Below are 27530 nucleotides of genomic sequence, written 5' to 3'. Positions count from 1 at the left end.
TTAAGGGGTGAGTGGTTATTTTTCCACCATCCTGATGAAGAAAGGCCGTAAAGTCCTTCCGTGCCCCTCTCTCGCCCCTAGGATTTACGAATATGTTTTGGGATCTTATTATCCAGAAGAATAACGCACTGCGTTGTGAGCGGTTATGAATTCCGTGACACAAACACCATTTGAAAACGAATGAGCTTACGCTACACCCCTCGGGCCAGCTAAAATAACCGGAGAACTTCGTTAAAATGAAAAGATGTAATTCAACGTTCAGTAGCGCGCCACGCTCCCTTGAAGCTGATCGGCCATTTTCGTTCCCTCCCGCCGGTTGCAGGCACAGTGTGTGTGTGTGTGTGTGTGTGAGAGAGAGAGAGTATTCGGGAGAGAGAGAGAGAGAGAGAGTATTCGGGAGAGAGAGTATTCGGGAGAGAGAGAGAGAGAGAGAGAGAGAGAGAGAGTACTCGGGATGCTGTCGAGATGGGGAAGGGCGATTTCCCACCTGTCGTTGATTGGACTGCGAGCAAGTGCGAGAGTCCAACCTTCTTCCTTCAACGCTCCTCTCCCTGTTTTTCTTCTTCATAGCGACATCTGCAGGGGTTCGTTGTTTGCCACAGCCACTGAGCCAGCTTCTCATGGACCCTCGAGCCAATCGGAGGTAAGCGGAAGGGAAAACCCGAAAACTTTGTCCCCCACGATTCCTCATCTGTCTGTGTTTGGTTGTGTTCTTTTCGATATTTTGCCTTGGTTTCTAGTTCGTAGATCGATCTCGAAATATACTACCTAAATGGGTTCTTTAGATGAGTGTCCCTTGTGGCATCTAGGTTTTTTGAGGGGTTTTGGTCATTGAAATTTTGAACAGTATGGCGATGGTGGTCGTGGTGATTGCTTGATTGCCATGGATCCCCCATTTTTGTAGCTAATTGAGTACTGTGTGCTGTCCTTTGTAGTGCTAGGAGTTTAGAATTATGTCTTAGTTACAAGTAAGCCTTTCATTGCTGGGAGAATAAGAGAACTGCCTTCGCAGTAGGTGGAGAGTTCTCGTTGCAGGGTCTTCTAGGGTTTCTGGTGTTTCTCATTTTTTTCTCCGAGGAAATGGCGTTTAGGAGATTGATTATATCTGGCATGAAGGGCCTGTTTGGTTGGTGGATTCATATGTGCTTTACCTTCTGGTAGTACCATGGTGAATTTGAAGCTTTGTTGGCTTGCAGGTGAGCTTGCACAGGAGGTTCTGGTCCAAACCCTGCTCGTTGGCTTTGCCTCCTGATTCACCTCTTAGGATAGAAGATCCAAAGTACGAAGGTTTCCGAAAGGTTATGCTTAAGCTGTTACTCTTCTATAGTAAGCAGAGCACAAACATTAGAGGAGCAAATGTTCTCTATAGTCGTATCATTTCACAGGTTGATTCCGCCTCAATATACGATGGTGAGCTTCATTTGTTTTGTGGTCTGATATTAAAGAAGAACATAGCATCATAACACTTTCAGTTACCGTTGTTTTCACCTGCTAATGCACTAATTTATCCCTCGATGTCATTCTTTATGGATGGTATCTTCTCGTTGTTTAGTTTCTTGTCTGACTTAGCTATTGCGTCAATACTTTCGTGCATGTGATGGCAAAATTTTTTATCTGTGTCACTTTTACTAACTGCAAGATGCGTTGAAACGGTCTATTACAGTTTTTCCCACTTACTGCTTCTGTGATAGCATTTACTTATTTTATTATTGTTGAAATCAAGGAAGCAATATTCAACTGTTGTGTAAGCATGTACTGGACTGAGACTAAGAGTGTCTTTTTGAAAAATCATCAATAGGTTCACTTATGTTGTGAGAAATTGCTTATATTGCAAGTCTGAGAATTACTGAAGATGACATGCTTTTCTAAGCGATGTTTATGGTGCGTCAGCAGTGTTCAATAACTAATTATTATGATAAGGTTTCATTACTGTCTTTGCTGTCCAGTATTTTGATTTTTGATACTTATTGTGAAAAATTACATCAAGTTGTTTATCTGCCGAAGAGAAAGCCTATTTTTCTTGTTTAATCAGTAAATAAATCCATTTTACACTCTTTCACAGTATTCCACTTGGAGAAAACCTTCAAAACAACATTTTCATTACTTGTCCTACATATGTGGCTTTGCTTGAGGCGCTTGAAAGATGAAGGAAAGGAAGGCACTGAGTTTGGACAGTACCTGTATGAAATTTACAATCATGACTTGGAATTGAGAGTCTCAAAAGCTGGGGTAAGTTTTCTATGGAATTTCATTTTTCATGAAAGATGGCGCTGCACCCGACTAGGGTCTTTTTATAATTCTTGGTTAAGAATTAAGATTGCTATTGTTTATACAGTCAATGCATACCAGAAAAAATGGATATTCCTTAAAGTTTCTTTCAGTTCACATTTCATTTTCTTAACTTTATATGGACTTCATAGAAATTGTAATTAAGGCTTTCAGATTCTTAAATTTTAGTTATTTAATGAGATATTGGATCAATGAGGGGTTGAGAGAAGGTTGCTTTTCACCCCATCATGCATCTATGGTAGCTATTCCTTCAAGTGAAAAGCTGAAAGGCTGAATCTACATATTAAATGAGACCGTGCATGTGAAAGAAGATTTAACAAATCAGGACATTAATAGGATCTGATAATTTTAGACCTGTAGAAACACGAACAAGAAGAGTAAGAGAAACAACGATCACGATGTAACGTGGAAAACCCTCAACAAGAAGGAAAAAACCACGAATGAGGAGGAGCCGGTGCCCACTAGCCGCCAGACTCTCTCTCTCCTTAGTCTTTCATTCACACCTTAAGGATTAGGGTTACACGACTTAAATAATGCCCAACAAGGGCTACAAGATGGATCGGATATGGATCCGGACCCGGACCCGGTCCCGAGACCCATCTAACATACTTCAACACTCCCCCTCAAGTTGGGCATACATATCAAACATGCCCAACTTGGATACATTTCTCTCAAATGAGGTCGAAGATAAAGCCTTCGTCAGAACATCAGCCGTTTGGTCTTCAGATCTCATGTAAGGAAGTACAAGTTCTTTAGCATGAATTCTCTCTCGAATGAAATGCCGGTCAATCTCAACATGCTTTGTTCTGTCATGAAGTACGGGGTTGTTGGCCAAGTTAATTGCAGACTTGTTATCGCAATACATCTTCATTGGTTCTTCAACTTTTATACCAATATCAGTCAACAATACTTTCAGCCACAAAAACTCAGAAACTCCCATAGCAACAACTTTGTATTCTGCTTCAGCACTGGAACGCGAACAAACATCTTGCCTTTTACTTCTCCATACTATGAGATTCCCTCCCAAATAAATACAATAGCCAGAGGTGGACCTCCTAGTGTCAATACAGCCTGCCCAGTCTGCATCTGAATAACCTTCAATCCCAAAAGTGTCTTGCTTGACATATAAGAGACCTTTGCCAGGATTCCTCTTCAAGTAGCACAAGATCCTGTCAACAGCCTTCAAGTGGGCATCCGTGGGAGCATGCATGAACTGGCTCATCACATTCACAGCAAAGGTAATATCAGGTCTAGTGAGAGTAAGATAAATTAACTTCCCTACAAGACATTGATATCTTCTTTTTGCCTTTTCACAGAGTGGCTCCCTGTCTCTAAGACTTAGCTTATGGCCAGCATCTAGAGGAGTAGAAGCTGGTCTATACCATAGTTTCCCAGTTTCCTTTAACAAATCTAGAGTGTACTTCCGTTGATTTAGCACAAGGCTAGTCCCAGACTTAGAAATTTCTATGCCAAGGAAGTATTTCAACTTACCAAGGTCTTTAAGATCAAACTCGATCGCCAACAGTTTCTTTAACTTCATTATTTCATCTTCATCATCATCTGTGACAATCATATCAACATATACCAACAAAATAGTAACCTTTTGCTCATTTCTCTTCACAAAGAGTGTATGATCTCCATTCCCTTGATGGTATCCACATTGTCTCATGACAAGTCTGAGTCATTCAAACCATGCTCGAGGAGATTGCTTGAGTCCATATAAAGCTTTCCTTAGCTTGCAACATTTTCCAGGTTCCTCATATCCTGGTGGCATACACATATATACTTCCTCTTCAAGGTCTCTATTGAGAAATGTGTTCTTGACATCAAGTTGGTACATCTTCCACTCCTTCATCACAGCTAAAGAGATAATGACTCTGACAGTCTTCATCTTCGCAACAGGAGCAAAGGTCTCCAAATAATCAATCCCATATTTCTGACTAAACCCCTTGGCCACAAGACGAGCTTTGTATCTTTCAACACTCCCATCTGGTTTGTACTTGATGGTGTAGACCCACTTAGATCCAACCAAGTGAGGCGCCTCAGGAATCTTTACAACTTCCAATGTCATGTTTCTTCGCAAGGCTTCCATCTCTTCTTGCATTGCATAAGTCCACTTAGGATCACTCTGAGCCTCAACAACATTCCTGGGAATCATAGTCAAAGAAAGAGAAGATACAAAGCATTTGTAGTCCTTGCTCAATCTACAATATGAAACAAAGTTACCAATAGGATGTTGAGTACATGACCTGACACCCTTTCGCAGGGTGATGAGAAGCTCTTCACTAGCAGCAACAGTCTGAATCTCTTCTTCAACAGGTTGCTTCTGCGTACGACTTGGGTCATCCAGGGAAGGACTAATTGGATTGGAGTAGAATTCTCACCACCTGTCATCTCATCTGTACAAACTCTTCGCCTAGAGTAAACTTGCCCAAATAGATGATTGCACTTCTCTTCTGCCTCAGTGGAACACTCTCCATTTTTCTCCCGTTCATGCACCTCACTAGATGGACCATTTTTCTCCTGTTCATGCACCTCACTAGATGGACCAACGGAGTCACGCCTGTAGTCCAAAAAATCTGTAAACTGAATTTCTTGACTCGGCGAGAATACTCTTCCTGTGACATAGAGTACTCCCTTTGAAGAGGATTCTCACCAAAATAGGAAACATGTTCAAGGAAAGTGACATCTTTGGTAACATAGGCCTGACCAGTGTAAGGGTCTCGACACTTGTACCCTTTTTGAGTGGGAGAATACCCTAAAAAAAAATGCCCTTAATAGATCTTGGATCAAGCTTTTTAATGTGAGGACTATGATTGTAAATAAAGCAAACACAACCAAAAACTCTGAGTGGAAGAGAGAAAGGTTCACGACTCCCCGGTAACAAAGAGTGAGGCGTCTTCCTATTCAACACACGACTAGGCAACCGGTTTATAAGATACGCACTGGTCAGCACAGCATCCCCCCAATACTTTTTTGGAACATGACGTTGAAAAAGAAAAGCCCGAATCATATTCAATAACTAACGATTTTTTCGTTCAGCAACTCCATTTTGAGGAGGGGTATAACTACAGGAAGTCTCATGAACAATTCCCTTTTTTCGAAAGAAGCTATCAACAGACTGACACATATACTCTCGAGCATTGTCAGATCGAAATGTCTTAACAGATGCTCCATATTGAGTTTCCACATAAGCAATGAAAGTCTCTATGACAGTAGGAACTTCACTACGGTCTTTCAACAAGTAGACAATAGTGTTACGAGAATAATCATCTATAAAGGTGATAAAATATTGAAAACCATGACAAGAAGGAATCCCTGCAGGCCCCCACACATCAGAATGAATCATGGCAAATACCTCATTAGACTGATGGCTAGACAAAGGGTATGAAGCCCTAACATGTTTGGCCAGGTGACAGATATCACAAGATACCATAGTCATATCTAACCTGGAACATATATCAGGAAACAACTGTCTAAGAAGGCCAAAAGGCAAGTGTCCAAGGCGCTCATGCCAACGTAGAAGCAACTGAAGGGAGTCCTCTCTATTCTTCGTGGCTTGGCTGACTGCCGTCATGAGAGCCTGAGCAGCACGCATAGGTAAACGATAGAGCCCGTCAGAAGCTAGACCAATCCTAATTCTCTTCCCTGTCACCAAGTCCTGCATAACACAGCGATCAATGGAAAATATAAGTTCGCAATTTAACTCCTTTGTGATCTTGCTAACCGACAAGAGATTCAAGGGAATATGAGGAACATGTAGAGCATTGTGGACTAAAAACTTGTTTAAAAGTGGGAGACTCTCTTTTTCAGCCACAGAGATAGATGAACCATCGACAAGGGAAACACGATCCTTTCCTGATGAAAGCTTATACCCATGAAAGACCTTAGGATCGCCGGTCATGTGGTGAGTAGCGCCACTGTCAATGATCCACTCTCCCATACGGCAATCCGCCATCACGTCTATAGATGAAGAAGCTGCTATAATCACAGATAGTCCAACAGGAGGCACGAGCAGCGATACAACAAGAGAGGCACCGGTGACAACGGAGAGCACCAACGGGCAGTAATATCCTAGGATAGAATCACAAGAACGAGGGAAAAATCAAGTTCTATCTAGAAAGGAACGATAAAGAGAGAGAGGTAATATCTTCACCGGATTCCCAATCAACCCCAAGAGTGAACGGAATGTCGATTGGGGGAAACAATCGTCGATGTCGCTCGACGGAAGCAGTTCCTTCTCTCTCTCGGGCTGCAATCTCCCACGGGTAGAGGTTGCGCCACACGTTCTCATTGCTGGAATCAAGATTCAAGAGACAAAACCCAGCAAGTATCAAGGTATAGAAGTGAATAGGAAATCAACTTCGAGATGAGGAAAGCCTTCACCCGTAAGACCAATTTAACCCCGGCCTTTTGTAAGGAAAGGGGGATGCGATCGCCGGAGCGCCGACGGACGTTGAGGCAATCCTCAAGTTACGCTCCTCTCCTCCTTTACGTCCTCTACCAAGTCACGGACCAGCCACCTCTTCTTGCATGGTGGGCACCAAAAAAACAAGAAGATGGAATCAAAGATCAACCAAGCAATATATTGCAGGTAAGAGGCGGATGCACTTCACCGGATTTGCAAAAGACCCCTAGGAAGTGACGTGAATAGGGGGAGGCAAGCCTAGGAAGCGCCTAAGCACGCATATCTTCCTTCTTCTCTGGGAAGCAAGACGACGGCGCAAAAAGGCAGTGGTGCAAGGGACAACGGTGACGGCGACGGTCAACAACGCAAGAGCGACGGCGCAAGAGCGACGCCGCAAGAGTGGCTGTGATGGCGATGGCGCAAAGGGTGACACTGGCGGCGGCGGAAACAACGACAGTGGTATTGGGTACAGCGGCGGTGGTGGCAGCGGCGGCGGTGACTGCTGCAGTGGCGGCGGCGGCTGCAGTGGTAGCGGTGAGAGATATTAGGGTTGGAACTTCACAACCCCTAAAAATTTCCCAAACTCATTGGCTCTGATACCATTTAGAAACACAAACAAGAAGAGTAAGAGAAACAACGATCACGATGTAACGTGGAAAACCCTCAACAAGAGGGAAAAAACCACGAATGAGGAGGAGCCGGTGCCCACTAGCCGCCAGATTCTCTCTCTCCTTAGTCTTTCATTCACACCTTAAGGATTAGGGTTACACGACTTAAATAATGCCCAACAAGGGCTACAAGATGGATCGGATACGGATCCGGACCCGGTCCCGAGACCCATCTAACATACTTCAACAAGACCTAAGGCTTTCATTTTTTTGTAACCAAAGAGGAGAAAAAAGTAGTGGTGCAAATGATTTCTTTGGTTCTGATTTTACTTGGATAAGGGTTTATTGGAAGTTGGATTCAATTGGTCGGTCTTGACACAGTTGGGTTTACATTATTTCTTTACTTGGTAATGTTAATGGCAGGTGAATCTTTTGTTAGTAAAGTGGATGAAGGAGCTCGAGAAGATATTCTATGGGAATATAGTGTCGTATGATGCTGCAATGCTACCTGATGCTGCAAATGATGAACTTCCCAAATCTATTTGGCGGTAACATCTCTGAAATTCTGTCTGTATTGAGTTTATGTCTGGTCAGACATATTGTTGATTGTTGTTCTGTTAAGAATTTGCTTAGGGATTTATTTGATGTGCTTGCTCTCAGTGGGATATATTTATTTAGGCACACTTTGGTTCAAAGTTTATTATGTAGAAGCTTGATTTTCAAATAGTTCCTTTGGTCATTTGGTTTGCATTTGTATGAATGCTCAATTAAAGCATGTTATTCTGCTGCAGGAATGTGTTCTCTGATGATGGTACGCCAATGCCAAATGGTTCTGCGGCTGATTCGGCCCAGGTGACTTATTTTTACTTTTATTTCCACTTGTGATGTTTTCTATGGGTTCAACTTTTTCTTGGAATATGAAAGTATGCAGCTTCTTTTCTTTTTTTGGGGCATGGATAGGGGGTGGTTGTGGTTGGAGTAATTGTGGGAGGTAGGATAGTGCAAAGATGGGAGAGGCATGGTACACTTGGCTTCCTTTCGGGTGTGTGTGAGTTTGTGTGTTTCTAAAGGTCAAATGAACACTTATGTTGGAAGGCTTGCTTTGTTTTGCTAATGCACCACTTCTTAATGTTGATTGTGTTTTAGAAGAAAAATATGTTGTCTATATGTTCTCATCTTTCGATATATATGGTGCATTTGTTATGCCTTATTGTGTTCTGCCGGTCATGTTTTTGGACAAATAATTGGTATAAGCTTGTGATATTGTTGTAGCGGATGTTCTTAATGCTAATATTTATGGTTCCTTCTTTCCATGTGAGCCTCTAGTTTGCATTTTGTTATTTTAGTTTTGCTTTATGATAAAAGAAAACTTTTCTATCTTTATTGTATGTTTGCAGGCCATGGCTAGATATGTGAGAAGAGAGGTTGCTTGCTTGTCAATGACTGGTAAGGAAAGCTAATCTACCTTTGTTTGAATGGCCTTACTCCTTATCATAAATTTACATAAGGTGGCATTCTGCAATCTAGTCTTTCTGCTGTTTCATTTTCACTTTCTTATTTCACACACCAAAACTTTAATTTTTATTTAGCTGTGTTCATTTCTTTGTAATCATTGTCAAACATATCATTTTGGGTTTTGAGTGGCATGGCTTTTCTTGGGTATGATGCAATCAAATTGATTTTCTCGTGAAAATTTCGAAAATCTTGGAAAATTTTAAAATAATAAAGAAAAAGATCCTAAAAATAAAATGCAAAATATATGAAAATAAAAATGTAGTAATAAAAATGGAAAAAATGCCAAGTGAACATATTTTTTGTGCTTTTTTGATTTTGGCATTTCTTCAACAAGACACATCTTTTTGTTGTTTTTCTTAATCCCACTTGTTTTAATGTTTTTACTTTTTAGTGCTTTTTTTTTTCAAAAACGTGTTTTTTGCAGTGTTGTACGTATCGTACGATACGGGGCCGTATCGTATGATACGTATCATATCGTTTACAAAATACGATACGAAACACCCCCTGTATCGTAAATGGGGGTGTATCGTACGATACGTGCGATACGGCCCGTATCGTACGATACGGGCTGATTTCTAAAAAGGGGGCTTGAACCCCACTTTTTCGAGTTTTTTTTATAAAAACCCACCCCTAATTCATTTCTAATCTATAGATTGTACCGCCTTAGAGGCAAATCATCGATTTTCATCGTGAAATCATCTATTAAACCATGAATTTGTGCATGGGTGGCTGATTCCCATTGGGAGGAAAGGGGTTTTTTAAAACCATGAAGATGAAGATGAAAAAGAATGATATTGTTATGAATTTTGATGTCTATGAAGTCTAAATGATGAACCGTGAACGCGTAAGTTTATAGCATTTAGCAAAATAATAAGTCTATCATTATCTAAAAGACTAAAACATGTTTTCTATGAAGAATTTATTATTTTTAATTATTTTGATTTTTTTTATGATTTTTCGATTTTTTTTAATTTTTTCTGATTTATTATTATTATTTTTTAAAAATTTACGATACGGTTACGATACGGTTACGATACGTTACAAATACGTTACGATACGGCGTATCTTAAAGCCCGACCGATACGGTTTACGATTAGCGTTTTAGAACATTGGTTTTTTGTGACTACGGTTGTGATCATATTTTACTGTGAGATGTCAAAATGCTTTCTTAGGCAGATTACTTTGTTGTAAATGCTTGATCATGCCCTCGATGAAAGTGTGTCTTGATAGTGGACCATATGGAGTGTGTCTCTGTCTTGCCTTATGCCTATATATCTATGTTATCAAAGTTGCCAACCACAGCCTGGTCGACATGCTACACCTAGTGCCTAGGCACGCTTGGTGGTGCCTAGGTGCATTTAGGCTACCATTGTCTAAATGTAGCAATACATCATCTTCATCTGTCTTCAGACATGGTCTCTTCTTCTTCTATTTCAACCAGCTTCGTCTTTCCTTTGGTTGCATGCTTTTACTTTTCTTTTTGTTTTTCTGAACATATTGATGTACCATCTTTGCTTTGAGAAGCTTCAATTGCCTTGTCAACAAGATCCCATGTGGGAGAAGGATCATCATCAAAAACATTCTCACCATCGCTTGACCATTCGTCATTTTCTCAACTTCTCACAATTGACAAAACAATTGGATCAATTTGTGCTCGATTTCTTTTCCATTCTTTATATCTTAACCACTGATTGTAGGGGTACATATACTAAGTCGTTCAATTTTTTTTTATTGCAACTTATTTCACTTCTTCGTGTGATGCTGCATAAATCAAGATAATGTACATGCATGGGTTATAAATCATGAATCATTGAATCATAATGGTTGTTAGTTGTTACATTTCTTATTTAAATTTAAATCAGTTTGTGAAAACATTGAAAAATGTTTAGCTTCAAACTTGTTCAAAAGTTCTCCAGTTACGCTCAGCTAGAAGCACTGCATGTAAAGCCCAACACTCGTATATCAAGTCTTTGGAGTTTAGGACATCTGATGCCATAAGATGTCCATCAACCAACTATAAAACACAAAAATTCCAAATGTTATGAATAATTGAACAACCAAAATACTAATCTTAAACAAATAAGGTATAACTTAACATACTTAGCAAAAGTGTCTTCCTCTTTTGAATACATCTCCATACCAAACATGCCTTCTGCTTTTAGATATGGTACCATTTGTTCATGTATCTTACTGTGGTCCTAAGGAGATTGAACAAGACGAGAAATGTACTTGAACAATCTATCCTTGATTTCATAACTAGACTGAATATCGGGGTAGTCATAAAAAAGTGTTGAGTTTGAGTATAGCTTATGCTGTAGGTAGAGCTCGATGTAATGTCGCCTCCCAACTTTTGTCAATGATGCCCATATATATAGTTTCATCCTTTTTTAGATTAGCCTATTTATTGGAAAATAAAAATAAATATTATTACATTAAAAAGTGATGTAGAGTAATAACTTCATAAATGAAAAATGGAAGTTCTTTAACTACCTTTATTTGCTCCTTTGCACGGCCAATTGCCTTGTATATGTAACCTATCGATGTCTTTTCATCACTGTCAACCATGCAAAGTAGTCACACTAATGGACATAAGTCTGAGAACATTTTGCATGCCCTTCCAAAAAGTGTTTTGCAAAATGGTTCCCTTACACTTTTTTCCAGATGCAGTGTTAGATAGCTTGCTTTGTAACCATTCATTTGAAGTGAACATGTCTCTTAGACCTTTTTGCAGTTGTGTAGACTTTTTAGAGTAAAAAAAAAAATCTCATAGCAAATCGTGTCACTGCTGGCCTATATAGGTCCCTTTGTATATGGGATCACCTCATAGTCAATATCTGACCATGTGCATATATGAATACAATTAATTGTTTTACCTTACAAAATACACACTTAAATTTTGGAATTTCTCCAACATCTTCCAATATTAAATCCAAACTATATGCTGTATAGGGGGTCCAAAAGAAGTGTTGTAGGTCTGCACCATCCATGAACATTTTGCGTGCCTTCATGTAATTTGATGCTTTGTCAGTCACAATTTGAATTACATTATTCTCACCTACTTCATTAATAACCTCTTTGAGGAACTTGTAAGGCAGGTTTGCATATTTAATTTAGTCAGATACATCAACTGACTCTAGAAGCATGGTTCCTATGAGGCAGTGAACTAAGAAGTTGATCGGCGTTCTACTCCAGTACTCCTAGGGTCTGTCAATCTATCTAATATTATAGAACAACAATATTTCTTCCAATGCCCTTCATATATTTTGATAAGCTCTTCTATTCAAGTAACTTCTAGTGCCAACAAAGGTTTTCTCATCTCATGATATCAATGACCCTCCATGCTTGAGCCAAATTGTCCTATAGCTAGAATCATTGCTTGGAAAGAAGGTAAATTAACAGTGTTGAATGCAATTCCAGCTTGGTAAAACCATCTGGCCTGACAAATCATGTCTCTTTCCTTGTATCGATTATTTAGAGTTGTCTGGTTGGTTTTGGAGGAATGTTACTGGTTCCTTAGTACAAATGCAGGTCCACAAGGCCTTTTTGACATGCTGTTCTTGATCCAAGTTCTTCTCTTGACATCTGTGATTGTATTTGAATCTCTACCCCTTCATATGCAGCTGTGTATGGATTTTTATCTTTTTTGGCCTTTTCTTTTTCTGCTTGCATGTGATGTATATTCTTAATTTCTGATGTAGAGTTTACACAAGGTGTGGCATTACATCTTATGCCATGTAAATGTTGTTTGACTCTATGAATTCCCCATGCAACATCCTTTCACATTTCTTACATGTGACTGCATTCATATTACCCTTGTTGGTGCAATTGACCCGCCACCATGTAGGGTCATTGAATTTTGGTATGTAATGGATCTCATTCTCTTCCTTATCATGCTCTTCATCTTCAACTGGACATTGTTTGTGTTTGTGGTTGCTTGAACTTCCATGCATCTGGAGATTTTGAGACCAAATTTATAAGTTTGTAGCATACTAACAAACCAAATTTATTAATTTATAAGTTTACAACTTTGTAATAAACTAATGAATTGTAAATCATAGACTAATAAACAGAAAGTAATATATAACAAAATTATGAAACATAGACAAATATTTAATAAACTGTAATCGTAAACTGATAGACACTCATATCGGTCTCAATATGACACACATCAGTCTAGCGATTCAAAAAAATTTAGGCAAATAGTTTAATAAACTAAATCATGGACCGATAGACACTAAGCACATATTACTTATCAATCTCAATATGACAAACAAATCAGTCTGAGACTCATATCAGTCTCAGACACACATATCAATCTCAATATAACAATATAAGTCATAAACATAATAATTTAATAAACTAACAAATTGTAAATCAAAGACTAATAAACAGAGTCTAATATATAATGGTTCAATGAAACATAGACAAATAATTTAATGAACTAATAAACTAAATCATAGATAGATAGACAGTAGACACACACGTCACTTGTCAGTCTTAATATGACAAATATATCAGTTTCAGACTCTCAATATAGAGTTATAGACAAATAATTTGATGAGCTAATTAACTGTAAATCATAGACTAATAAACAAAATGTAATAAATTAATGAGACATAGTCAAATAACTTAATAAACTAATAAATTGTAAATCAAAGACTAATAAGCATAATATAATGTATAATCATTCAATGAAACACAGACAAATAAATTAATAAACTAATAAATTAAATCATAGTACGTGCATGTCACTTTATCAGTCTTAAAACAACAAACATACCATTGTCAAACTCTCAATATAGTCATAGACAAATAATTGACAAACTCATACATTGTAAATCAGAGACTGACAGACAGTACACACATATCAGTTTCAAACTCTCAATATGACATGCAAGCATAATAATTTAATAAACTGATAAACTATAAATCATAGACTAATAAACAGAATATGATGTATAATGTGACAATAAACATAGACAAATAATTTAATGATTATAAACTAATTAACTGTAATTCATAGACTGAGCAGCTGACTGAGCAGAAGGTTGATGAAGGCTGAAGACTAAAGTTGACGTGAGGCATAAGGCTGAAGACTGAAGTTCACGTGAATGGAAATTGGCCTTTTGCTTCTTTAAATAGCCCATTTCCATGTTTATTGAAGAGTGAAAACTTCCTTTCCGGTTTCCAGAACCAGCAATTTCCAGAACCAGCAATTAACACAAGAGTTTCCAAGTATGTTTACTCATTAAATGCACTTTAACCGAACCCAAATATGCCTTTCCACCTTCTATAGACTAGGCGCAGGCACACCGAGTCCCATATAGGCGCACAACCAGCAATTAACACAACAGTTTCCAAGTATATTTATTCCTTCTTAAATGCACTTTAACCGAACCCGATATGCCTCTTCACCTTTTATAGACTAGGTGCAGGCGCACCTAGTCCCATATAGGCACGCCTAGGCACATGCCTATCTTCCATGGCCTAAATGCTGGACTTAGGTGATGACCATGGAGTTGTACCAAAGCATCGCCTATGTGTGCGCCTAGACAATGCCTCAACAACATTAGTTATATACATAGATATGTACTTGTGTTGGCAAAGATGTTTCAGATTTTGAAGCTTTTTTGGCCGCTAGCTTTTCCCTATTTGTGGGCTTTCCTGGCTCGTCTATGCATGGATATGCCATTGGCATGTTCGTGGTATTTGCTTACAAAGTTTTGTTGAGTGTTTATTTCATTAGGATGGGTAACAGATGCTAATCTGTTGTGAAGATTTGCCTTTTCCGGAGCAGCACCAAGGTGAATACCCTTGAAGCATTTACTTCAGGAGTGTGTTTGATAAGAAAGTTGATTTTCTGCAATGGTCTGCGAAATGCCTTTCCTTCGAAGTTTCAAACAAGTGTGCTTCCACAAGAAATAGTCTAGAATGGAGACGTTCACATCTAAGCTGCAAAAATTAATCCAAACATGGATGCCCAGTTATAAATCAAGCATGTGTTGCTGGAATTTTGTGCAAGCCATCTCAGTAGATAAGAGAGGCATGCTTAACATAATTTATTCTATTTCTTACATATTATCGCTTTTGATTAGACTTCAGTTCACATGATCGGTAGGATATGAGCTGTATCCAACGAAGAATAGTATTACAAACACATTGGAATGTATGCATATCCGGGTTGCTTGGATACAGCAGCTGCATGTGGTATTGGCTTTCAGCCTGAAATGGAAAACGTTTCAGCTGTCTTGTTAGGAGAACTTATATATCTGTCTGCGATCAGCTTTTAATGCTTAAGTTAGAAAATAATATGTTCCTTGGAAAAGTTGGGCTTGTATCTTCAGGTAGTTCTCCTTGATACTAAAGTTGGTTTTCTTGACAGACGGGGAGGCTGTATTTTCTGGCAACTTGAAGTTTTCTCCTCTGGACAAATGAGTTTAACCAGAGCTGGTGACCGTCGCTTGGGCATGAAAGGCCATTGTTGAAGCGATCTGCGGTACGTGATTGGCTGGTATTTTTGAGCCAATCTGCAAATTCTTTGTGTTCTCTTATTAAGGTCTCTCATGTCTTCCTTTCTGATGAATGTTTTTCTGTGTAAAAACTAGAGCCAATTTTGAAATAATTATGATGCACCGCGCTCAATGTTTCGGAATGCTAAGCGACCAATTTTTCTGTTTGAGAGACGTTTTCAGCACATACTAAAGGAAGCCATACTAATGGAAATAATACTTTTATAAGTGTTTCCATTATCTTTTACGTGACAGTACCTTCGAGGTAGCCGTCATGAATTGTGTTTGGACAAGACTGTGAATCCGAATCTAGACCGTCAAATTAGAAAATGCATGTAATCCGAGCTTGGCTCATATAACCCGAACTGGATCATAAAAGCAGGCTTGCAATAGGCGACACAGCCGTGTGAAGGCATTGAGAATCAACTCTTCATGTGAAGGCATTGAGAATCAACTCTTCATGTCACGTGACTGATAACCACCACTTTTGGTGGTATTTGGACTCATGGAATCAACATTTTATTAATTAATAAATAAAATATGAATTGCATCAAATTGGGCTTTGGCCCCCGATTTATTTCCTTGAGCTGTGTAGCGTTCAGTTCCAGCATTATGTGGGAGCTGCGTTGCCGGCACAAATTCGTGCTCTTTCCTTTCTCAGTTTCTCTATCTCTGCGGTAATCGATTCCATGTCTTCCCTGCTTGCTTCTGCCAAGCTTCTTTCTAAATTCAAAAGATTTCGATCTATGCTTTTGATCTGGCACAACAAAAACGGAATAGCAAGAGTTTCCAGGTATAAGATTTCAATGTGACTCAAGGAAGAGATAGAAGAAGAGAAAGGTATTGACTGCCATACCTTCCTGTGAGGCCATCGACGCATTCCATTTCTGCGGCATACCTTCTTCAGGACTGTAGGACATATAGCCAAGTGCTTTGCAGCAACTGTTATGGGGAGATGGAAGTAGTTAACCAAGTCCGAAATTTGCAGTCTTCCAGTCCTTTCTCTCTGACAGAATGAACAGGAAACATGAAATTCACATTAAAATTTTCTAAAATATTCACTTTAAATGTGAGAAAGGAGAATGATATTCATGACTGTAAGGTTCTGACCAAACAACTGATCAACTATCTTATAAATGGTGTGGATGGCTTCTTAACCATTGTCAATAGCCCTCTATACGAGGATTTCCTTTGCATGGAAAATCATGCAATAAATCATTTTTTTAAGCATTTGCAAGCTTGTTGTATATAGAATATTAAATTTAGGAAATAAATAAGTCAAAATACAAAGCAAAATAACTCATCAAATTCGCGAGAGTGGACCCTAAACATATCATGCTTGATAATGTCTGATGACCTGAAAGTGATAAATTGAAAGGCACTGCTCTCGTATTGCGCCAAAGCTTCAATCTCGATGTTGTACCTCTAATTTGGTTGGATTGTGAGAAAACCAAAATCAAGGTTTAAAGAGAATGATTGAAAATCGTCAAGAATAAATGAAATAACTAATTGACGTAAAAATAAATCTGCAATTTCCAGTTAGCCGTGATCATAGATGAGACAAGGCATATACCTGTGCTGCGATGCCACTCTTTGGAGGCCTTCCTGGACTCGTACTTGCTACTAGTTGTGGTAAAGAGTCTTCAAGCATAGTAGTTAATGTGAAGTCATTTGCCCGTGGAGTTGAGTCTGTTAGTGAAAAAAGGATGGAATATAAGCACAAAAAAACAACATGTGATTCCCTAACTTGGACGCCACCACGTGAAACATGCAAGGAATTTGCATGATACAAAAGGAATTTGTTTATCAGCATAATTGGTGCAAGTAACTTTAAAAAAAAGACTTTTATCTAGACAAATTTCTTAGCAAATAACGTTGACAAACGCTTCGGTGGTAACTGCCACCTTACATTCATAACTTTGTTGGAACAGGCTGTCTCAGGATTCATCAGGATACATGCAGTTTTGAGTTGGATCTTTAAAACTTGTTGGAAATATGACCAAGCAACAATTTCAGCGAGGGAATGTCACTTGAACACAGCCAAACTAGGGAATGAAATTTCACTGCCATTTTCCAACAAATGCTTAAGATTCTGAAGAAAAATGGGACGATCTTTTAGAAAAATCAAACGAGAGCTAGTCATTAGCATGGACAGCGCTTACCTAGATCCGTTCCCTGATACTGGCTAACAGAAACTGGACATGGCTCTTCAGGTTCATTCATTCCTGCACATATTGCTTCGTAGAAGGCAGAAAGCGAGTCATGCAAGACAATGAAACCCTCCTGCCTTCTTAATCGGCAGTAAGCTAGCAAGAACTCTTTCACGCTCTCAATGTCCTGTACATCAAACCTGCATGTCATGTAAAGCAATTATCATGCTTTGCATTCGATATCACAAAAGAAATCAACCAACTCTAAGAATTACATACGGTATAACTTCTCGCTGTATGGCTGGCTCCAGTCCATCAATGCTGTGCTGAACAAGAAGAACAGCATGGCAAACATTTCCGTCTCTTCCATGGACCTCAAGCTTCGTGATGCAAGACCCTAAGATCAAGCAGCGAGATGAATGTCTACGAAGAAAGAAAAACAGGCAAGATAATAGTTCAAGAAAAACACGAAATAATGGTGGACTCTTAGTTGGATGCATTCGTAGGATTTTCCTTTGTCATCGTAAAAAAAAAAAGGGACCATTAAACTTGTCTAAAGTTTGCTCGTCAAAACTTGATTACCATCAGCGTGAATGATCTCTCTCATCAACTGGCAAAATGAACAGCTTGACTGATCCACGGGAGGCCAAGTTGGTTCCGGGAGAATGGCTAATGAATTCTCATCCCAATCCAAATATGAATCATTATCTTCAACATTATTTGCTTCTGAATTAACCACTACATCAGGAGTTCCCGAGTTATCCAAAATCCCATCATAAACATTGTAGAAGCATTCAATTGGAATTGCTTCGTCAGATTTATGCAGTACTGGTTCGTCAAGTTCAAGCATAGGAGAACCAACTTCCTCAAATGAACTTGGAAGAGGAAGACTCGGCGCTAAGTGCGTCGAAGGTTCCGATATGTCTGAGAACTCTCCCTCTAAACAGTAACTGAAATCCAAGGATGAATCCTCCCAAAATCTGATGCAGCTATCCTCAGGATACGGTAAATCTGCCATATACAAGAAGCATCAAGAGCACGCAGCCTTTTGTTATCTTTTTTCTTCTCGTCGGGTTGAGATTCTCAGAACGCAGAGTTGATCTTGGTGCCCTGTAATTCAAGCACCGGAGCGATGCTTGAATGGGCATAATAACAGAAAGCGGAGCCACGGCGTGAGAGAAAACCCCTCCACTGCAATAAGATGAGCGAATCATCAACGATACTCTACACGAATAACAAAACACAAAGCAAATAAATGGCATTGGTGCATCACAGACCACATCAGAAACTTCTGTACTTTGTTTCCGGGGATTCGAATTGCAGATAGCCACTTGAGAGAGAGAGAGAGAGAGAGAGAGAGAGAGAGAGAGAGAGTACCAGCGCCGATGAGGAAACGGTGGCGGAGGAGCGCCGGAGTCGGCGCCTGTGGAGGGAAGGGGAGACAGAGAGAGAGAGAGAGAGGAGAGAAGGCAACGTTTGGGGAAGGGGCGCGGGGAAACTGCTCTATTCAAACAAAAAAATAAGAAACTACATTTTCGAAAATCCAAATACAGTCTTCATGTTTCTCAAATTTCTGATAGGTGTTCATGGTTTCAGAAAATTACCAAGATAGAGAGGCCATCATTAGTCGGACATCACGAATTCACCAGTTTTCGTCAACCATCAAGTCAACCTGTCAGTTGGATTGGACGACATCACAATGATACATTCCCTTGTGTGTGAAGTAAGATAAACTTCATTTTTTAGTGGCCCCTTTTTTATTGTAAAAGTAAAATATAGAAACAAAAGTCCACCTTAATTCATATGGAATTGGAATGAAAATAGTAGTTTTAGTTTCGTTTTATGTTTGATGGTTTGGAATTTTGACTTTAGAATTGGAAATTGAAAATGATGCGTTTAACTAAACAAAAACTAAAATTTTAAAATTGATAAATTAATATAACTGTTCTTTTATTCATACATTAATACACACCACACTTGAACCAATTAGTTCGTGTTTCCAATTTGACATGGGCGACCTAAACCCACTTTCATGTTAATGCATCGACCACCACATAATGTGTTGTAATTAGACCACATAATGTGGCAACGAGTGCTTTTATTTAATCTCCTCTCCCCAAAAGTTAAAAACGTATCTATCAAGAGTTGGCTTGTATTGAAGGGGAATTCTGTTTTCCGGAAACCATTCTGAAACAAAAGATTAACGCTTCTTTGTGGGGAAGTTTGAAAAAATTACTCGTTTCTCAGGATCAGCTCTTATTTTATTTGGAACCCAAAACCACTTGTCAAATAATTAATTTGTTTTTGCATCGCAGTGGACTCTTTGTTTCTTTTATCGTTAATTCTCTCTTTATTTTCCCTTATTACACCTTCTGTTTTTTTTTTTTGTTGTGTGTGTAAATTCCATAATGCATGTTTATATGCATTATGTTGTTGTACGTGTACAATTTAATTTATTTTACTCATTTTCATGTTTATTTACTCTTTTTACGTGCACAAGTATTTTGCTTAAATAATCATTCTATAACATATTTAGCGGCCCACTTGTAAATATTTTTGAGCCCTATTTCCCTACTCCGAATTTCCGGTATCCATATGGTTTCTTGTTAACTGTGGTCACAGCATGCTTATTTTTTCTTAAACGCAACCATATTAATAGTTCCAGCTTATCTGCCGAAATCATGTTATCAACATTAGTTGATGAACAATTTGATTTTCGTTGCAGCAGCTTTTGCTCTAATAGGAATTCGCTGATTAATTACAAACTCAAAGGAGCTCACCTAATATGATGAACTACTTTAGACGTCATCATGCAGGAAAATCATCGTTCAACTCCTAGGTGTAAGCTAATGTCCATCGGCAATCATTAATATTCATGCCTGAGTTTCCCTCCTAACTCATTGGGTAGCGTTTGATGGTTTCAACAAGCTGTCTACAGATAATTAACTTTTCTTGAAAATCGAGTCCACAGCGTGAATATATAAAAAAAAAATTATACCATGGTGAAAATACCTCGTGTTTGATGAGCACAAACAAATTATCCTTTGTAGTCAACTTTGTGCTTGATGAAATGGTTTGAGATATATAAAAGGAATATCTCCTTATCATAACAAAATCATTTACAAGTGTACGCACATATAACTTTGTAACATGCAAGGACATGCATCGGTCGACTAAAGTAAATAAAATAAATTTTCAATGATCATGAAATTGAAAGCAATATTGGGAATAATATTATTAGGGAATCCTGCTTTTAATCGATGGCCGAGCAAAAAAAATTTTTAGGTGAGGCATGCTAATGAACCTTTCAAATCTTAAGAGGCGCCCCAATATATAAATAGGCAAATTCTTTAGAGTATCAATAAAAAAAATGAAGATTTTTTGTGAAGCTGGTGGGCACCCACATCTGCCTGTATCTGGCCGAGCCAAAGATGGAAAATCCTTGCACATTTCTACGGAGACCAATTATTCTTCAATTCTGTCAAGTCCGCCAGTAGCCTACTATTGTAATACAAGTTTAAGATCCTACTGATTTGACTTATGAATATCATGGGCGTTCGTTTTTCACAGCTTGAATTGTGTAGCTGGAATAGTCCCCAATTTCAAGGCCTCTAGCTTCATCGTGCACTTGTAGGTAAACCTGGGCATTAGGCAGGGCTCGGGCTGACCCAACATTCAAAACCCAAGCCCGGCCCGACTTGAAAATTCCGAGCCCAAGACCGGCTCAATTAAATTTAAAAATATATTTTTATATAAAATAATATATAAATATAATTAATTATAATAAAATATTATATATATTTATTTATAAAAAGTTAAAAAATAAAATTATCGGGCCCACTCGGGCTGGCCCGATAACAAGTCGGGCTGGGTACTGGATACCTAGCAGCGGCCTAGCCCGATGCTGAACCTTACTTCTAAGCATGCAACTACAAGGCGATGAGTGGTTCACTTTCTAACCATCAAATTCTACTAAACCACGCAGAGTGTTATATATGCAATAATTTTGGGTGATTTGCCAACGTTTATTTAGTGATTTAACTGTCTCAACTGTGCCCCTTTTCAGATATATTGTGAAGCACCAAATTATAAGTTGTCTCCTGATTCTTTGTCTTAATCCAAATGAAATCTTAACACCAATAATCAAGGAAAGGTCTTGTGAAACAGGATCAGGATTATGGAGGTCATGTGAATATTGGCAATTATTCAAAACAAGAAGATAATAGAAGGCAAGACCTAGCAATCCAGCTAGGATAGTGCCAGATATGCTACTAAGTAATTCCCGTATTCAAATCTAATCGAAAATATCATAATACAGGAGAGGACACTTGTTGTAAAAATGGCGATTCTTTTTCTTGTCTGGTTCAAGTTCATGTATAAATGATGTATCAAAGTATTGGTCAAAATGTAGGAAAATACAGTGAGCCTTTCATTGTTGTGGGTGTAGTTCACGCAGACCAAGCCACGTAAAGTTGGTAGCTTTATTTATTTTTTTGGCATTTTATAGTTTGAGAACCTTCGCCTTCATGGCTGTTGTCAAGGTTCCTACGATTAAGATGGCATCTTCAATTCCTTTGAAAATTTTCAACAACACTATGGATACAAATTACTCTTCTCCCTTAATGTGGTATCCTGATAATCTTCAGCGGTTAAATACAAAAAATTATCTGACGTGGAAGCTCCACCTTCTGCCCGTACTGATCTCATTTAACCTGAAAAGCTTTTTTATGGTTCAAAACCAATGCCTCTGATGTTAAAGACTGGAATCAATGGGGTGAATGATCAAAATATTGATTGGCTTCGACTGGATCAATTTTTATTAAGTTAGATCAAGTTGTCATTATCTCACACTCAATTAATCGGACTCAAGTTCATTAACAATGTATGGGTTGCGTTAAGGTGGTCCAATACTGCTTAGCAAGAGTAATGCAATAGAAATACAATTACAAGATCTTTAGAAGGATAATCTTCTGTGGAGGCCAATCTCAGTAAAGCCAAGGCCAGAGCTCATCGACTGGCCATAGCATCCAAGTCAGTCAATGAAATGATTAAATGATCCTGATTATTAAAGGCTACCAAATCAAAACCATCAGAATAAACATTAAAACATAGAAGGCAACATTTCTATTCATGATCTACAGAGTCTGCTGCCAAATGTGGCCAGCAAACAAACCTTTGTTTGAAATTAGAATCAAAATAGATATTGTCTCGACAAAATAATATCAAGGTAAGAACAAAAAAGGAAAGAGATGTCAAGTTTGTGAGAAGGTGCACCACATTGCCAAACACAGTTGGACCTACACAAATCTGCTCAAGAAAAAAGGACAAGGTCTTACAACTTTCAGCATTGCCTAAAAAAGGGAGTAGAATCAGAGTTATGGTGATGGCAATTAGTACCTAGATTCAAGATAACTCATCATGTTGCCAATGATGTAAACACTGCCCATGTTGAAAATCAGGGGAGATTATATATGTCACACTCATCTAGAATTCATCAAAGTTTTGTTCCAAATGATGTGCTTAATGTTCCTAGTATTATTAAAATTCGCTATCCATTCAAAGGTTTGCTGGAGATAATCATGTCTACTTTGAGTTCATTCAAGTGGATTTTATGTTAAGGAAACAAGAACCACTCTTCAGGGAGGAACTAGCAGTGGAGGGCTTTTTAATTAAGTGTGTCATAATAGTTAGTAGGGCACTATGGATCAATAGTAGAAGAGACTGGGACGTCCTGCTTTTGTTCTAGTCAGATGAGTTCTTGATTTCTTAATCTTAGCTTATTATTTTTTGCTTTTTGTGGTGAACATTTACCGGGGATAGGCTTCATCCTTTATTGACAAAAATAATGTTTATCGAAAGAAAATGGGAGCCCATTAAAGGACTCTAGGCATCTACTGATTAAACAAAGGGAAAACCAACTCCCCCTCCATCACAAAACAATAAAAAGATGATATGAACTCTGATAGCACCTATATGCACAAAACATGAGGAAAGGGGAAATCCAGTCCCTCTCCATTCCACCCAACTCCCTATACAAATTCCTTGTGTATAACATGTTGAAATTCCTTATATGAAGCACATCAGAAAAGGGAAAAGTCATATTTTCAAAATTCAAATATCACAAAATTGAAATCATGGGATAGTTAAGTTTAACATATAGGGGTCAATCAATATCATTAATTAGTAATGGATTCAGATATTATATCATATTTGTGGATGTTTCTTAAAATATATTTCAATATACATCACAATGCTCCTCAGATTTCATTGTTTAAAAATGTGATTGGCATCAAGTTAAATCTTTTGTACTTCGTCTGGGTGGAGAGTTCCAAGTGTTGAGATTGTATTCTTGGCAATGACATTGGGCTATGATTTCTTACCCACATACACATGAACAAAACAAAGACGCTAAGAGGAGTCATAAGCATACAGTGGACGTGGCCATATATAACACACACACACACACACACACACACACATATATATATAGGTACTAGTAGTTTTGAAGAAGCTGGCTGAAACAACAACCAGCAGCATATCTTTGGCTTATTCTCTGGCCACTTGCCTTACTAAAATGAGAACTTGGTCCTTGATACATCCGAGAACAAAAACCTAATAGTTAACCAAAAGAGAAAAAACAGTACCTATCTAGTCGGCAGTAATGTCTTGGAGAATTTGGCTGAGTAGACCTACAATCTATATCACATGGACCTGTGTAATTGGCGCCAACACCCTTGTTGACGCAGATGTGGGTGAGCATGTGCTTGCACAGCCGACTCGACTTTGATGCAACAAGAGGCAAGCCCAGTGTGGTCAACTACATCAGACTATGTTGTCCTTTTTTGGACACACACCCGTCTTGGGTCAAAGGCATGTTGGGTGTGGTCACAATGCCTCAAGGACAAACCTGTCCGTAGTTTGTTATTTATTTATCAAAAATTTGACTCTTTCAAGCCCAGAGGGCCTTAGGGTTTAGTTCAAACCCTACATCTACTCTTTGGGTTTCAGTTTCTCCTCCATTCGATATCTCTGACATCGACCTGCAATTCTTCATTGGCGACATCTCTGATGACCTCCAGCTGCAAGATTCCCACTTCCAGCAACTATATTGACTGGTGTATTTCTCTATCCCACACCATTGTCTGATGGCTTCTCTCTTGTTTGAGAATCTTGAGCAGCTCACTGCCCAGCAACTTCTCTTTATCAGATGACTACTCCTGTCTTAGCGGCAGGTCAGGTCTGACATCTAGCAACAAATTTCTTCCAATGAGGCAGTCAATGAGGCCATCTTTCTCAAACCATTCTTTGACAAAAATTTGGGGCCTCACGATTCACCATTGATTCTTGTTATTAACTTACATATGCTTTATGACGAAATCATGTTTGCCCATTCTAATTTCTTAATCTAATTTCTTATCAGTCTCTCAAAAATACTATATTCGTTCCCACGAATCATAGATTAATCTACCTGTTGTATATTTTTATTAATTTAATCTTTTCAGCTGTCGTGTTTTGATTTCCATGAATGTTTAGTATGTATTTTTATTTTCAAATGTTCAAAAAGAATAACAGTCCATAAGTTTACATGTTTACTATTTATTTCGTACTTAAATAGATCGATTGACATAAAATGTTAAGATATATTGCTAATAAAAACAAACTTCAGTTGAAAAAATATACTAAAGTATTGTTTCACATTGGATAAGTATGTGTGGCAGGTTTGACATGGATTGAGATGGGAGTTTTTTTGTTTTTTTATATTAATCGTACAAAAGTATACATGCACTATTGTAGGAAAGATACTTTATGTAATATAGAATTGGCATAATTAGATCTTGATCAATAATGTATACATGACCACATCTAGACGTGCATTTTTCTACTTAAATATGTAGACACAAGCAAAGTGCATTATGCATACTTTAGGGAAGAAAATCATGACCAAACAAAAATGAAAATTTTAAGAAATTGATCCATGTTAATAGTACTCTAGACTCTCTGCTCTCCATGACATGTAGATAATATTCATGATTTCGTTTTCATTTGTTGTGGACATCACATTATATTTTACATTCTATAATATAGAATCATAGTGTTGGTAGTTGTTATTTGTTATAGGTTTACATTACATAAGGTATAATTATAATTTTAATGTTGTTGAAATTAAATTTTCAGTTTTAAAATTTGAAGGTAAGAAATAAGAAGATGGCTGATAAGGGAGAAGGAAAGAATGTTACTTGAGAGACGTTTCTTTTGATTGTGTTTGTTAGTTAGTTTTGGTTTGTCATGTGTGAAAATTAGATAGGCAACACGACTAGCTCATCACTCAAAGTTGTTTTTCCATTTCAAAAAACACATTTCAAAAAATATATTATGCCCTATAAAAAGCTCCACCTGCCATTTCTATTGTAAGAGGAAGAAGTTGTAGTGATCTGAGTTAAGGTTGAAGGTCACCATAATGACTTTGCTGCAGGAGAAACAACTATTGATTTGCCTTTCTAGGCAATGGGGAATGGAAGGCCATGCAAAGGTGAGACTGTGATATAAGTCTACTCATGCCGTAAAAATGAGAATTTGTAGCACTTAAAACTGATCAGCACTTGCGCCCTGTTAACATAGCAGGTTGTAGATGTAAAATGAAATGATAAGCAGCTTGTTGCACATGGGGCTGTCAGCAATCATGCTTGACGCTAACAACCAAGGCCTTGCAAATGAGAGACTGTGATATATATTCACTATTAACATATCCCTTTATAGTAAGTCACCACATTCACTGTTCCATTATGTTTATTTGTATGTTTTTATGTAGTTATACTTATGTGCAATTGGATGGTCTAATGGGATTTATTTGTCTTTGTTTTCTTCCAGCTTCCTACAGGAACTTTCTATGGAAATGGAGAGGAACTTTCTATGGAAATGGAGAAGTGGGCATCTTGAACGAGCTAGAAGACGAGTGAGGCTATTTTTGTTGGTTTATGCATTTGAGATTGTTAATTAAAGACAGCTGATTTCCCCAAGTTTTTACATGGGACAGTGATGCTTGGGTTTGTGGGTTGTTCAACCAGATAGGGAGGTCATAGGAATTCTAGCTCATATAGCTTATCATTAGGAGGTCTTGTTTGTAGTTTTCATATTTTAAAGATTATGCCTCTTAATCATAATTCAGGGTTATTTACATTTTAGGGAACTATTTGTGGTTCATCCCACAACTATTAGTACCAATAGCATCTACCTCCACATGGTAACTGTGCTAAAAAAATTATGTTTGTGAATCATAATTCCTATTATGTTTGCATCACAATTTTTTTTTAGTTTTTGGAGTGCTCCAGAAAAATGAAGTTTTTATTTTAAATTAGAGAGAAATGGACTCGCCCATCAGTACGAGGATTGACCCTCCCGGTGCCTTTACTGGGGGTAATAAACCCAAGGGCTATGCTTATCCTTGATGCATTTCATTTTGGCCTAAACATATTTTTCATTCTAAATATGATGTTGTGTTTGATAAAATGTTGGAGATTTGATGTATCAAACTTTTGAGAAAGTTCTTGAAGAGTGTAAAAATATTTTGGTTTAAAAAATCTTGAATGGAAAAATCATTATAAATATCATTTGGAAATCTTTGAAGATCACTTTTGGAACTCACTTTGGTGTTTTCTCAAGACTTTAAGTTAGTTTGAGGTTTTGTTCTAATTCGGTTACTACCTACTACCTAGTTAGAACTCCATCTCATCTTGCTTAAGTTCTTTTAGAGAGGTGCTTGTGATCATTCATGGTGTTAAGTGAATGTGAATGCATGAATGCATTGATCCTACATAATTAAAAATAAATCATTCAATTTTACCATAAGATTAATCTAAAAGCATTCCTACCATCACATACATCTAAGTTTCTTGGTGTAATTGTTGTAAATATTTTTATGAAGAGAGAAAAGTTTTTGAAAATGGAATCGGGTTGTTGACCATCAAACATGATTCCAATAATGGGTCATTACTTGATTTTTGGACTTGGTGAAGTCGACGAATTGGAAGTTAAAACCTTAGATCTTTGGAGA

The 27530-nt window shown here is 38.0% G+C and overlaps 2 protein-coding genes across 2 annotated transcripts; one reads left to right on the top strand and one right to left on the bottom strand.

Annotated features, from left to right (window-relative positions):
• Window positions 1–253: 253 nt before the first annotated feature.
• Window positions 254–15571, top strand: LOC116262948 (uncharacterized). Its single transcript, XM_031642495.2, has 7 exons — window positions 254–643; window positions 1197–1410; window positions 2063–2229; window positions 7729–7853; window positions 8097–8157; window positions 8703–8751; window positions 15203–15571. The coding sequence occupies exons 1-7, from the start codon at window positions 455–457 to the stop codon at window positions 15253–15255; spliced, it is 858 nt and encodes a 285-aa protein (XP_031498355.1). The 5' UTR covers window positions 254–454; the 3' UTR covers window positions 15256–15571.
• A 266-nt stretch (window positions 15572–15837) lies between these two features.
• LOC116263252 (uncharacterized) lies at window positions 15838–18957 on the bottom strand. Its single transcript, XM_031642912.2, has 7 exons — window positions 18857–18957; window positions 18062–18670; window positions 17759–17876; window positions 17492–17679; window positions 16903–17018; window positions 16186–16335; window positions 15838–16086 (listed from the first exon to the last, which is right to left on the bottom strand). The coding sequence occupies exons 2-7, from the start codon at window positions 18495–18497 to the stop codon at window positions 15940–15942; spliced, it is 1155 nt and encodes a 384-aa protein (XP_031498772.1). The 5' UTR covers window positions 18498–18670; window positions 18857–18957; the 3' UTR covers window positions 15838–15939.
• Between the last annotated feature and the right edge of the window lie 8573 nt (window positions 18958–27530).

Source organism: Nymphaea colorata, chromosome 10 (assembly GCF_008831285.2).
Source record: "Nymphaea colorata isolate Beijing-Zhang1983 chromosome 10, ASM883128v2, whole genome shotgun sequence".
NCBI lineage: Eukaryota > Viridiplantae > Streptophyta > Magnoliopsida > Nymphaeales > Nymphaeaceae > Nymphaea > Nymphaea colorata.
This window is presented reverse-complemented; position numbering and strand designations above follow the sequence as displayed.